General features: G+C 39.7%; 1 protein-coding gene and 1 pseudogene across 3 annotated transcripts in view; one reads left to right on the plus strand and one right to left on the minus strand.

The window, feature by feature from the left end:
- Window positions 1–12,556, plus strand: part of CLDN10 (claudin 10) — a 96,598-nt gene extending 84,042 nt beyond the window's left edge. For all 3 annotated transcript variants that reach the window (XM_036456347.2, XM_045588737.1, XM_036456346.2), the window contains exons 4-5: window positions 11,514–11,621; window positions 12,239–12,556. In XM_036456347.2, coding sequence (XP_036312240.1) covers window positions 11,514–11,621; window positions 12,239–12,362 — 232 coding nt within the window. In that variant the 3' untranslated portion in view covers window positions 12,363–12,556. The remainder of the gene's footprint in view (window positions 1–11,513; window positions 11,622–12,238) is intronic.
- Window positions 9,200–11,000, minus strand: LOC123653057 (annotated as a pseudogene).
- Window positions 12,557–14,627: the final 2,071 nt, after the last annotated feature.

Genomic DNA, 14,627 nt, shown 5'->3' on the forward strand with positions numbered 1-14,627 from the left:
TTGAGTTTCTAGTTCTCTCGTTAGTATAGTTTATGCATAAATAGTAAATGCTTATATAGTGAAATGCTTATATAATGACATGTAATGAAAATAATAGCTAACACATTAAGTCCCTCCCATGTAGAAAGCAGAGCATTGCAGGTATTTTTATTTTATTTTATTCTTACAACAGCTTTATGAAGTAGGTTTTCTTGGTACTCTTTTTTTTTAATTGAGGAAAGAGTTCAAGTAATGAGTCCACTGGAACTAGAATGAAATAGAAGGCTGATAGAACTACAATTCAAACCAAGTGGCCAAACTCTGGAATGCTTGCTCTAAAATGCATGATTTATAATATTGGGCTATTTTATAATTTTGTTACAGTACGCTACATATATATTTTTTTATTAGGAGAGTTTCTTTTGTACATTTAAAAATGGTTTTTATTCTGAAGTTTTATTAAATGGGAAACAAAAACAGCTGTTTTAGTGTAATTTTTACTCTCCTGCCTATGTTAGAAAAATGTATTCAGTTATAAATTTTCAACAATGATATTTGTACAGATGTGCATGTCACCAAACATTGAGCATTGAGATGAAAACTGAGTCGACTCCTGAAGATCTGAAACATTTTAATGATATTTAAATGAAATATTATTTCTCATTTCAATGATATATTTTTATTTCAGGGTTTAGTAATAAGTATAGAGCAAAACTGTATTTCTTTTGGTGTATTGTATGAAGGGCATTGCTGACTTTTCTGGATTGTCTTTCCTACACATCACTATTTTTATTTCTGACAATTATTAAGGATGTCAGAAACTTAAAAATACTTTTAACCTTTCCTCAAAGGTCAAGGCTAAATCATGTATGCACTGTAACTTACACGTGTTCTTTGTGTGGTTTTAGTCTGTGCTGCTCTATGCTCAGTCACCTCATTCAGTTTAGTACATTAGAATTTCTTATTCTCCTTTCAGATTTTAGTGAAACTCAGTTCACTAATTATGGATTCTGAAAGGTTTTCCTCTTTATCACATTCTTGGTGCTACATTGAACTATCCTGTTCCCATTCAGCCTCCCAGCATTTCTCTTTCCATCTATGCCTACTCATGCCCTCCGCATCTGCAAAATTAGGCTAATGCTAGTACCCCTCACATAGAGTTGCCATGAGAATTAAGAGAGGTTGCTTATAGGGTATCCCCTCAAAAAATGTATTCTCACACTTTGAATAATTACAAAGGCAGAGTTTATCAAAGTACATTTCAATTTTTAAAACTGAGCTGTTAGTTGTTAAACTGTATATGCATTTTTTGGGGGATGCCCTTTATATATGTTCAGAACTGATTAGAAATAGGCAAATCCCTGTGTTGGCTAGTACTGTATTGTATTGGCTATTGTTATTCAAACTAGAGGCCTGATGCATGAAATTTGTACAAGAGTAGGCCTTCCCTCCCCTGGCTACTGGCACCAGCTTCCCTCCAGCCCCGGCTTTGTCTGGAGGGACATCCAGTCTAATTAGCATATTATGCTTTTATTATTATAGATAGATTTTTGAATTGCATGGTGTATTTAAGATGTGGCTTATCTTTATAGTTGTCTTTATTAAGCTCTTCTTAAAATATAACACCTACAATTTGCCAATTTACTTAATGTAATTAAAAACACAAGTGCTAGGGGTTATGTAAAACAGCAGGACTTACAGATTGATAGTATTTATAAGTAATAGGCCCTCCATACCAAGGTCTTATGGAAAATATAGACTTTTTAAAAATCCTGCTTATTGAAAACATTTTAGCTCTTTGCAGTAGGGACTATTTTTCTCATTCATAATGCACAAAGAAAGGCCTTCTATAACATTCATAAAATCCCTTAGATCAAGGAGTTGTCAAGGCCTGAAAGTTGTAAATATGGTCAGATTCTAAGCACCTACAATGATAGAACCCTATGTAATGAAAGGGTAATATGCAAATTGACCTGCCAAACGACCAGTTGCTATGATACACACTGACCATCACAGGAGTAAGTTCCTTGAAGTCAGAAAACATCTATTTCACCTCTATCTTATTCACCTAGCACGGTGCCTGGTAAGTGCAACTCTTATCTGTAGTGCTAGTCCTTCCATAATTAGCAGGAAAGGTTTCTGTTGTCCTAGCAGACAGAGGAAGCTTCTGAGAGGATGGACATAGAAGGCACACTCAACTCTCCTTCTACCATCCTTAGCACATATTAATGCCAGCTACTGCCAATTAACATCTATCCCTTCAGGCCTAGAAGGCAGGTGAGTGTCTAAGTGCTTAGGAAGGGCAATGAGAACTGCTCTGAACATGCCCTAGTTTAAATTTCTAGTGAGCACATACTTGCTCTCCCATACCTAAACCCTAAAATGCACTGGAAAATGGTTCAGGCCTCAGAACTAGTTTTGTTACTGGCTTGCTTCTGCTGCTGTTGTTTTTCTTAAGAATTCTGTATTAAATGGACTGAATCTTCTTTGTAGATTTCCAGCCCATACTTATATAAGGCCCATCTTGATTGCCTAAATTAGGAAAACACAGTTAAGGTCATCAAAAAGTTCCCACTATATGCTCTGGCCAGTTTGGCTCAGTGGATAGAGCGTTGGCCTGCGGCCTGAAGGGTCCCAACTTCAATACTGGTCAAGGGCACATGCCCAGGTTGCAGGCTCAATCCCCAGTGGGGGGCATGCAGGAGGCAGCCGATCAATGATTCTCTCTCATCATTTGTATTTCTATCTCTCTTCTTCTTCCTTCCTCTCTGAAGTCAATTAAAAAATATATTTTTAAAAAAGTTCCCACCACAATCCTACTACCCGTGTTTCCCGGAAAATAAGACATCCTCCGAAAATAAGACCTAGCGCAACTTTGGGAGAAAAAATTAATATGAAACACTGTCTTATTTTTGGGGAAACAGGGTATGTGCAAAGAACTAACTCAGTAGGCACTTGGTTGAGAGAAGAAAAAAAAAGAGTGGCTTCTACGGTATAGTTGAACTAAAAATCGTGGCAGGAGCATGGCAGACACTATCACGCTTATGTTCAGTGGCTATTTATTTCTGAAACCCTTCCCTTCCCACCATTTATCAAGAAGACTCCGAGGCTGCAATCATTTGACAGGATTGTGGGATCTAAAGAGTTTCATCTGATTCTGGTTGTATTCTGTCATTTCCCCATTTTTCTTCTTTGGTTTTGCTTCCTTGTTTTCATTCAAGTTACAATGATCTTTTATGATTCCTGGATGGGCTCCTGCAAAGCCTTAAAAACTATTACTCAGTTCTTCCCTTTGGGCTGTTTAAAATTCAACAAAACCTACATAATCCCCCAAAGACCATCCCCTTCGCCCCCCGCAATCTACTCTCCTGCAAGCCTATGGTAACAGACACCTCTTGGTGATTCACCTTACCAGGGTGTTAAATTTTAATTACATTATTTCCACCTTTGTACTGTCGTCCAAACCACTAACTTCCTGAATGTCTTGCTTTCTTTTTTCTTTAGTTAACTGTTCCAAGTAAGATGTGATTGACATAAAGGAACTTGTTTTCAATGCCTACAAAGTTAGAGCACCGAACCAGTTGCCATAATTGAGCAAACAGATGATCACAATCTTAAGGTTGTTCTCCTTTAATATATGAGATTTATCATTAATGTTTTGGCTGTGATATTTTCATGTTTGGATCTTACCTATTTTCAGTGTTTTTAAAACCATTTTTAGAATGGTTTTAAACATTTTTTGTGTGTGTGAAGTTTAAATGAATATCGATCTCACTAGGTGACCTTGCCAAGACATTGAATTTCTTTCTTCTGTTCTTGTTATAATTTGATGAATTATGGGGAGGTTTGTTTATTCAGGCTTCCTCCATTCATGAGGTTATTTGGAGAATGAGTTAATATCAATAAACAGCTCATAGATTCTTGGATAAGGGATTCTGTAGAAATGCCACATGAACAAAACAATTCAACTGTTAAATAGTAAGGTGTTGTTCTGTGACTGTATTTGCTTGTAGCCAGGCCACTTCAGACCAATTTATTTGATGCTTTTGTTATGCCAGCAGGACTTGAAAACCAAGTGTTAGACATCTGTGTTTTGTCCTTACTGGCCAGTAATGAAGTCCCCATCCATGCCAGTATGCCATGCTTTCTGGTCACTCAGCTTGTTACCACCCCCAGCCCTCCAGCCCTTTCCCTCTCCTCCTCACGTCCTGGCTAACGCCTGCTGCTCCTGCAGGACTTGCATTCTGGGTGAGGGGCCTCCTGGCTGCTGTTGATGAACCTCATGCTTCTAAAATAATCCTCCCGGGAGATTAGCACTTGCTTATTGGTGCATCTCCCAAACCAGACCAGGAACATCTCAAAGCAGATTGTTGGAGTCTCTTGCAGCCAGTCCATGCTCCATGACATTTACAGCAAGGAAGGTCAACCAGCAGTGCTGTGTGACTGTCCATCTGTCTGTGTATGCATCTCTCTTGGAGTAGATATTAGTTGTGTATATTGAAAAAGTTACTTGTACTTTCTGTGTCTGTGTTCCTCATATGTAAAATGGGTAGTAGGTACTCTGAAGTTATTGTGAGAACTAGACAAGGTAGCACATTTCAGCTGCTTAGAAGTGTGCCTAGCATATAATCAGCACTCGGTAAATGTTAGCTATTATTTTAAAGAGTACTGGCCCTTAAGCAGTCAGAGCCACCTCAATAGTTAAAATAGAAGGTAGGCTTGAAAGGGGTCTAGCATGAAACCATTGTAAAGGCACAAAGTTTGTATAATTTCTTCTCTTTATTTCTCACATTCATATCGTGAGCATGCTTGTGGCGATTTTGGTAAAGTGAGTGAGGAGAGGAGGCAGCATAATATACTGTTTAAGAATGAGGACCCACATGTCCCACCACTTAGAAGAGCACCGACACATAGCAGGCTCTCAAGAAACATTGAATTAAAAACTTTTGTTTGAAGGCATGTTTAAAAACTATTGAGGTAGCCCTGACTGGTTTGTCTCAGTGGGTAAAGCGGACTCAAGGGTCCCAGGTTCAATTCCGGTCAAGGATGTGTACCTTGGTTGCAGGTATGTCCCCAATGGGGGAGGTGTGGAGGCAGCTGATAGATGTTTCTCTCTCATCGATGTTTCTAACTCTCTCTCCCTCTCCCTTCCTCTCTTTGAAAAATCAATAAGATATATTTTTTTTAAAAAATTATTGAGGTAGAAAATATGATGGTAAGGACATAGAACAACCTGAACTCTCACTCACTGCTGTTGGGAATGTAAATGGTACAATCACATTGAAAACCTGTGTGGCAGCATCTACAACATCTGGACACATGACCTAAGAATTACATTCCTAGAAATATGCCCAACAGAAATGCATCTATATTTTTACAAAAATACATGTTCAATGTTCATAGCAGCTCTATTGTAATAGCTTACAATGTCAACTGCCCACATGCTTATTATCAGCAGTAGAGTGAGTGAACAAATTGTTATATAGTCACACAGTGGGACACTAAAAGACATGAGAATAAACCATCTACTACCATTTGGATAAATCTCAAAATTAGTAATGAATGAAAGAAGCTAGACTCAAAAGAATACATATAACATGGTTCTACTTATTTAACTACAAGGACAGGCAAAACTAACCTGAACTGTTAGAAGTCAGAGGAGCAGTGACTGAAAGGGGGCAGAGTGCGGCTCTAGTGTATTGATTCCTGCGGCACATGCATGTTGAATTTGTGAAACCTGACCTGTGCATACTTGTGTATGTAAATGTATTAAAAGCTTTAAAAATTATTATTTTTTTAAATGAGTAAGGGCCCCGGATCCAGGCTATCTGGGCGTAAACTCCTGCTCTGCCACTTACTAGTTGTGTATCTTGAAGAAGTTACTTGTCCTTTTGTGGTCTGTGTTTCTCGCCTATAAAATGGGTAGTATGTAGTCTGAAGTTATTGTGAGAATTGGACAAGGTAGCACATTTCAGCTGTTTAGAAGTGTGCCTAGCACACAATAAGCACTTGGTAAATGTTAGCTATTATTTTAAAGGGTACTGGCCCTTAAGCAGAATACACTAATGTACCATTTTATTACCTTACACTGTATATTAAGGCGAGCCATTGAGAACTGTAGATTGAAATGTTAGAGACCTAGTACAAAGGATAATTGTTATAAGATACTTGGCTCTAAACTAGAAGATAGGTTTGAAAGGATAATTGTTGTAAGATACTTGGCTCTAAACTAGAAGGTAGGTTTGAAAGGGGTCTAGCATGAAACTGTTGTTGAAAAACAAGGCTTGTATAATTTCTTCTCTTAATTTCTCATCACCTCATTCATCGCACTGAGTTAGAGATACACAACAAATTGAAACGGTCAAATGGAAAGTCTTGAAGCCCTTCTGCATACATCTTCTGCATAAGAACCCATTCTGCATACATCTTCCCCAACACCTGGTTTGGTTCTGAAATGTTGTCGGGTAGGCTGCTGAGGATTCAGAACAAAATGCAGATATGCTTTTAATTGATCCAAATTTATTTATTTTTTGCTCCAAGTCCATATGTGTATTTTTCTCTCAGCACAAACATATTTGCACACCTGTCTCCACCGATTCTTGACAGGTGCTGGTCTTGCCCTAAAGTATCTCAGGACAGTGTTGATTGTCTCCAGAATTTGTAATCTTGAAGCACAGCCCCCTCTGCAGTCAGTTTACCCAGACTTCAACATTTGTGTGTAAACATGTTATTGTGCCTACTTGGAGTGTTATAACCCGGCATATCATTTCTCACTGAAAATGCAGGCTCAGTAAACTCCCAATTATCCACATGAATGGAAACCAATGGCATGGATATTGCTAAACAACTGATTTGTTCTTAAACTATGTAATTTTGGGGACATGAGATGTTCTTTGGCTAATATCATATTGTAATACTGTGGATGGGTTATTAAGTTCCCATGAGTAATTGGCAAAAATCTGAACTCCTGTAAAGATACATTTTGAGCATTTTACAAAAGGGAAGGAGGCAGAGAGATTAAGAGACAGGTTTTAGAGTCAGACCTCTGCTCTGACCCTGGTTGCCTGACAGAGATAGCATCTCCTGCTTGTGAAGGTTAAGGATGAAAGGAAATAACTTATAAAACACCCACCACAGTGGCACATGGTGTGTTATCAGTAAGTGTTACAGTGTCCCTATATTAATATATAGAATGTGTAGAATTCTGATCTATCCTAATAATAATACATGGAAAGATAATGCATGCAGGTCTACCATAAACTAGCCACTGAAAAGCAATTTAGAATTGGCACCCCCCCAAAAAAAAATCAGTCTTTATTTGGGGTTTCCTAAATTTGATAATTCTCCATGAAGTTTCCATTTATAAGTAGACATTATTATTTTAATTATCTCATTCTAAAATTTGACAAATGGAAGTTATTGCTTGCTTTTTACACATATTGTACACTGAGTGGCCAGATTATTATGATATCTGAATTCATAATAATCTGACCAATCAGTAAATATATATGTTAGAGTCCTGATGCATGAATTTGTGCATGGGTGGAGTCCAGCCAGCGTGGCCAGGGGGAGGGGATATGGACAGTTGGCCAGCCTGCATACTGGTCGAACTCTTGGTCATGGGGACAATTTGAATATTAGCCTTTTATTATATAGAATATACAGTGAGTGGCCAGATTATTATGTGTTCAGAGACCATAATAATCTGGCCACTCAGTGTATTAGCACCTAACATTTAACACCCAGTCTTTTAAACAAAATAAAACATTAGCATGTGCTATGCCACATAGGAAATCTCAATAAATTTTAAAGGAGAAAAAAAAAATTATCTCATTCTACTTTAGTCACCATTGGGGAGACACCTGCCACTTTTTAGTAGTCTCATGTGGAAACTTAAGTGCGAAATCTTGGAGCATCTTTCAAGCAACATGAAATAACTGTTAAATGATGTGAATTGCATAAGTGAGACTAGACTGCCACAGTCTCAGGGAGAAAAAAAGGCACTAAACACCCTGCTTCTAGAATGAAGAGTATTTTGGGGAAATGTTTGTTTGTAAATAATGCTGGTAAGGGTACTTATTTAATACTAGAGGCCCAGTGCATGAAATTGTGTGGGTAGGATCCCTAGGCCTAGCCTGCAGTCAGGGCCATCTTCTGCCTGTTCACCAGTCCCCAGGCCGAACGCAACCTCGGCTGCCTCTGCCCCCACAGTGTTGGGTAGGTTTCGAGTGTGCCCCACAGCTTCTGGTAGTGGTGCCTGCGTCAGTGGCCCCAAGCGGGCATTGCGTTCCATCAATGGCCAGCTCGGTGCATGCACATGGAGATGAAGTTACTGGCACCGGCTTTCCCGCTGGCCTGAGTCCCTGAGCAGCCAGGGATGAGCTGGGGATCCCATCAGCCTGACAACCAGCCTGGTCCTCCTGCCACTCACCCCCGTTCCTCCATACACCATCGCTGATCGATTGGAGCCTGCAGGCCAGGGGGAGGGATCAAGAGGTCAGCTATTCTGACCACTCTCCAGTCCCTAGTCTTGCCCCACTGCCACTCACTCACTTCCCCATGGTTTCCCATGGTTCCCTGTGGTTTCTACGTGAGGGGGTAAAAGGGGGTGAAGGAGATGGGGGAAGGGAGGCACCAAGACGTGGTCAATGCACCTCATGCCAACTGGTCGAGCAGTTGTTCTATTTGTTCTAGTCGTTAAGCTTATGGACCCTGGCCTTTTATTATATAGGATAAAATCCATCCATGCAGTTCTATAAATCTTGGATTTTTTAAGCCTTTGAGTAAAGTTTATTTTAGATGGTAATCTTTAAAAGAAGATAAACTGTGTTGGCCTGTGTGGCTCAGTTGGTTAGAGCATTGTCCCTTATAACAAAAGGTTGCAAGTTAGATTCCTGGTCAGGGTACATACCTAGGTTGTGGGTTCAATCCTCATTTCTGGTGCGTACAGGAGGCAACCGATCCATGTTTCTCTCTCTTTCCCTCTCCCTTCATCTATCTTTAAAATCAATAAAACATATCCTCAGGTGAGGACTTAAAAAAAACAAAAGGCAAACCAATGGAATTCAATTTTAAAATGTTAACATTGATAATATATAAGTGTACTTTTTAAATTTCAAATGTTTTTATATGTATTTAGTTGTTTTAAGGTAATTGGAATATTTATTTTGGCTCCTGCCATTCATTCATCTATTTATTTTTCACAAATAGGATTTTTTTAATTTGTCACCATTAAATGTCTGAATTTTAAACAGATTCTTGGACTGGGGGCTCATATCCATCAGCTCGTTCAACTTTAGCACCTGTCTCATCCTCAGTAGCTTTTCCAGAACTGCTGCCTTCACCAGAAGCTCCATGAATTTTCCCAATTCAAACATGGGCTTCTTCCGCATTTTGATTTCTCTAACAAAGACATCATGGAGTGGATAAATAGATTAGCAAGCCTTTTCTATGTCTTTTCCAAGGTTGTCTGGAATCAATTTATTGACCACTTCTTTCAAGTCATTTGTCTGCACCTCTCGGGTTATGATTTCCATCCTCTTCTTCCGGATTTGGTGGACCTGCTGATGCTGACCATAAGAGGTTTTCCAAATCTGATTGTTGCTCTTTTTAGTAAAACCAACACAGAATAGACAAAACAAATAACCATCGGTAGTCTTGACATGGACATGAGCTTCAATCATGGCCTGCCACTTCTTGACCATGGAGCACATTTTGTCACTGGTAAGATATACATCATGGAAATTAGGCAGTTTTTGCCCTGAACATTCTCAGTAATTTGCTTGAATTTTCTAAACACGACTTCATCATTCTGTAGATCAGTTAGGCTCACTTCAAAAACACGACCCTTGAGAACATCAGATGCGATTTTGGTTCCTTGAGTTCTCATGACTAGTGTTTCCCTGGCACTTCTTCTATTGACCAGAGCTGGTGCTTTCACATCATACCAATCTTGCTTAGAAAATGGATCATCCACTTTCTTCTTGGCTCCCTTTTTGCCTCCTTTCGTAAGGCGCTTGCTTGTTCTTGCCCATGGCCATGGTGCTGCTCAGAGAGCCAAAAGGCTGGTGCCTGCCACTCTTGATTAAAACGAGGAGTAGAACAATGTGTGTTTTGTGTGTGTGTGTGTGTGTGTGTGTGTGTGTTGTTGTTGTTGTTGTTGTTGTTGTTGCTGTTGGGGGGGGGGGGGGGGCGGGGCAGAGAGAATAGCACTCTGGTCAAAGACCTGGCTCCTAGTTCCATGACTTTCAGCAAGGCCACCTCACTTCTTTGGGATCTTAAAAGGTTGTGGTTATTTTCATTCACCAAACAGTTTTTGTTTTGCTTTTAGAGGAGCTGATTTTCTCTTTTTCAAGTCCAACACGTCCTGATTTTAATTACTGCATTCACCTTTTCTTATGCTGGGTGAGAAGATAGCCTGAGGGAATTTAGAAAAATTCCATACCCCTGAGCTCTGAGCCACTGAGAACATAATAAGCCAGGGAGAGAGAACACACACGGCTTCTGAAATGACAACTGAAACCAGTGAACTTGATCGAATATTTTATATAAATGAAGTCTTTTACTTAGCTGAGGTGTGCATAAAAGAAGGAGTGATGGCTAAGAGCTCAGGGTTTGGATCACAGTGTTGGGTTCTAAATCCTGGTTCTAGCCACCATTTACTTAGCTGAGATATGGGTCAAGTTATTTAATCTCCCTGAGCTTCAGTTTCCTCATTTGTAAAAGCCATCTAGCAGAATTGCAATGGAGGTCAAATATAGTAAATAGGTGTTGCTTCCTATTTGCACCAGATGGTGGCCAGGGCCAGGCTGTTCCACTGCTCACCACTGCTATGACTCAAACCACCAGAAGACCTGCTGAGCCTGGGTGGGGACACGGCTCATAGAAAGAGATGAGACAAATTCAGGACAGGCCCAGGCCAGCTGCTGACAACATCATGCTGTGACCTTGAGACCACCCTCTGGCCCTGGCAATGCACCTGGTTCAGGGGGTTGGGCTGGGGAAGGAGTTAACCTTGGCATGTCTTTCTTACCCTCACTTCTTACTTTCCTTTCTTAGTTCCTCTGTGGATTCTGTATCATCAAACCTTCCTACTGTGACTTCACTTTACAATGAAAAGCACCCTTAGGTAGGGAATGGCAACATCATTTTTTCCTTTGCAATGGCAGACTATGGGCCAAAAAATTGGAGAACCACTTTTTTAGTAAAAACAAAACAAAACAAAACAAAACATTATTCTTCAAGAATGGGATAGACAATCATGAGAATCACATAGTCCATGAGATTTGGGTATACTCTTATTCTTATTTATTTCTCTGAAGATATATAATCAAGTGATGTCTATAAAAACACTTTGAGAAAATTTGAAGCATTATATGGATACTAGTGTTATTACTTTCTGTACAAGCTCTAATAGCAAAAATTATAAGTAGCATTTAGTAAGTGCTAGCTAGGAACACTACTAGCTAGCACTTACTGAACACTCCAATCCCCTTAATAAAAAGCCTTAATACTTGTGTAATACTTCCTCACAGGTATGAATTAGGAGCCGCTCTGTTTATTGGATGGTCAGGAGCCACGCTCTGCATAATTGGTGGCGTCATATTTTGCTTTTCAATATCTGACAACAACAAAAAACCCAGGTATGGAAAAGAAACAAAATGACCTTTTAAAAGGTACCATACTACTCTAAATCACTACGTGTGAGACATTATAGGTAGTTCATGCTTCTTAGAAACTTCAAAAACCCAGAATGGGGAAAGGTTAGGAATATATTATAAATATATTAAACAGAGTAAATATTATATTGAATAGAATATAGTTAATTATAGTTTTGGGTGTTTTTTTTGTTTGTTTGTTTGTTTGTTTTTGTTTCCAAGCTCATCATTCTTACATCCCAAAGCCAGTTCTGGAACTAGAACCAGGGGTCTGACTATGAGGGCCTTCTTCACTTTGGCCTCATCATCATTTTCATGTAGAAATAGCTGACGAAGGTCACTGTGGTCTCCTGACTTCCCGGAAGAGAAGTTTTAAATAATGGTTTTAAAGGATAATCACTGAACGAATGAAAGAGCCAGGAGTTTCTTCTGCAGAGATTATCACACTAGCAGTTCAGTACTGACTTTGAAACATTTCTTGGGAAGAAGGCTAACTGAAAGTAACCAGGGGGACTTGGACTTAGAGGGGGAGAATGGATTCTTCCCATTTTGTTTGCCCTACGTGTAAAACAGAATCTACCGAACTGTGTTTTGCCTTTCAGGATGGGATACGCCTACAATGGGGCCACGTCTGTCATGTCTTCTCGGGCAAAGTACCATGGTGGAGAAGGAGATATCAAAACCACAACCCCCTCCAAACAGTTCGATAAAAATGCTTACGTCTAAAGAGCATAGCTGCGAGGTGAACCGTTCACAAAGTGATCCCATCAGGGCTCTCCTATAATTAACACTCCAACTATTTTTTAAATACGAAGTTTTGAAGTTATTGATCGTATGGATGTAAATGTTCTTACATAGTTACAGACTAATCTTTTTCTGTTATGGCTTTCTATAAAAAAATAAACAGGTTATTTACAGGATTTGTGTGTATTTTATCTCTTCCTAGCAGCAAAGGGGGTCAGGTATTTTGTAAAGCAGTCTTAATCAGAAATGCCATCTTTGTCCCCATTCCTTACGATTCTCTCTTTGTATATTTAACAAAAAAATGCTATCTTGTAAACAGCAAGTCGTCTCAAGGGGCAGTTTGAGACCATTCCTCAAAGGACGTTTGGGTTGAGTGGACATGTTCTTGCTGCATGTTGTGATTTCTAGTTTCTTGCACCTGCCTGCCACTGTCAATCACAGTGACTGCTCAAGGAAGGGCTAAGAGGCCAAGACGTTATGGCCCATTACCTGGCTAGTCCACCTTAAATAACTGCGTAGGCTCCTCTGATTCAGAAAGCAGACTGGGGGGGAGGGGGGGGGGGGAAGCATCCGCAAGAGCTGAGCTGGAAGCGCTGGGCATGGCTGCCTTTGAAGCCAACAAAGGAAGTCCTGAAGCCTGCGGGGTACCTGCCTCCCACAGAAGCGACTTCTGACATCTCTTAGGTCCTGTGTGCTGAGCTAACTGGGTAAGAGGGAGACCATTATTCAAATATGTAAATTGCTCTAGTGATTTTTGAACAAAGACAATGAGTTGTCCCTAGAACCAGCCCTTTTACCATGCGCCCAGCACTGTTTTGAACACTTTACATGCCCTAACTCACTTCAGCCCCACAGCCACCCTCTTAGTAAAGTACCATTAGGATCCTGATTTGACAGAGGAGGAAATGAAAGAGTTTGACTTGCCAGTCAGTGACAAATCAAAGACTCTGATCTGAGGCAGTCAAGGGTAAAATATATAGTTTCAAGCTGTGCCTAAGAGTTGGTATCTGTGTTATCTGTGAGCAAGAACTTTCCACTACTGGCTGAAACTGGTTTGGTTCAGTGGATAGAGCATTGGCGTGTGGACTGAAAGGTCCCAGGTTCAATTCTGGTCAAGGGCATGTACCTTGGTTGCAGGCATATCCCTAGCAGGGGGTGTGCAGGAGGCAGCTGATCTATGTTTCTCTCTCATCTGTTTCTCTCTCATCGATTTTTCTAACTCTCTATCCCTCTCCCCTCCTCTCTGTAAAAAATCAATAAAATATATTTTTTTTAAAAAGAAGAACTTTCCACTACTAATCATAGCATAGGTGAAAATAACATTTTTTTTTCCTGAAGCGTGGAAGACTTAAAAGGAAAGTCCAATTGTTTGGAGGTGCTCAGTGGAAAGAAAAGGAAATGAACACATTTTTTACCCCCCAAAATTTTGTGTGTGTGTGTGTGTGTGTGTGTGTGTGTGTGTGTGTATTCAACCATTTCAATCATGATAATACTTGAAATATCTTTTCCAGGGATAAAAATGAACTGGAAGCACTAAAGGGAAGTTGGGTACCACTGGCTGTACATAGGGGCAGGGTTTTGTTCAATGTATTTAAAACAAATTTTAAAATATCAGAGTTGTGCTGGTAAAGATAATGTTTAGATTGCACTGAACAGTTATAGGACAGTAAGAAGGTAGGAAACTTCCAAGGCAGGAGGAATAGGAAAACTGAGACAAGAAAATTAAAATAAGACTAAACAGTTTGGCCACCTGTAGCCAGACTATAAATAGCAAACCCTTATCTTCTCCCAACCCAAAATGCTGGAGAGCAAATTCCAAAGACTGCCGGAGAGGAAGGGATAGAAAAGAGGGAGAAGAGGAGGAATTTTAATGCGACTAGGGAATACATACCTTAAATCACCCTGGAACTACTGAAAGACAGCAGAAAGGAGAGAAGAGGGTGAAGGAAAAGTGCAGTTTTATCTCATCCTACTATTTAAACAGAGAAGCCAGCATTCTTGGGATTTAATTGCCAGGTGATTCTCATAAATTCTGGGAAAACCATAACAAAAGCAGAGGGAGAGAGACCTTCAGAGTTAACCTGTACCAGGATATCTAGCCAAGGAATTTTTACATCTAAAGACAGATGGGTATATAACCACTTGAACCCTCACCAGACTCAGGTGTAGTTTAGTAGATTTGTTTGCCTTGCTTCTTTAATACATTCATTTACTTATTTTTTTTTAAATAAGTTAGCTTCATCACAA

The sequence above is a fragment of the Pipistrellus kuhlii genome, unplaced genomic scaffold, assembly GCF_014108245.1.
Source record: "Pipistrellus kuhlii isolate mPipKuh1 unplaced genomic scaffold, mPipKuh1.p scaffold_m20_p_3, whole genome shotgun sequence".
Taxonomy (NCBI): domain Eukaryota; kingdom Metazoa; phylum Chordata; class Mammalia; order Chiroptera; family Vespertilionidae; genus Pipistrellus; species Pipistrellus kuhlii.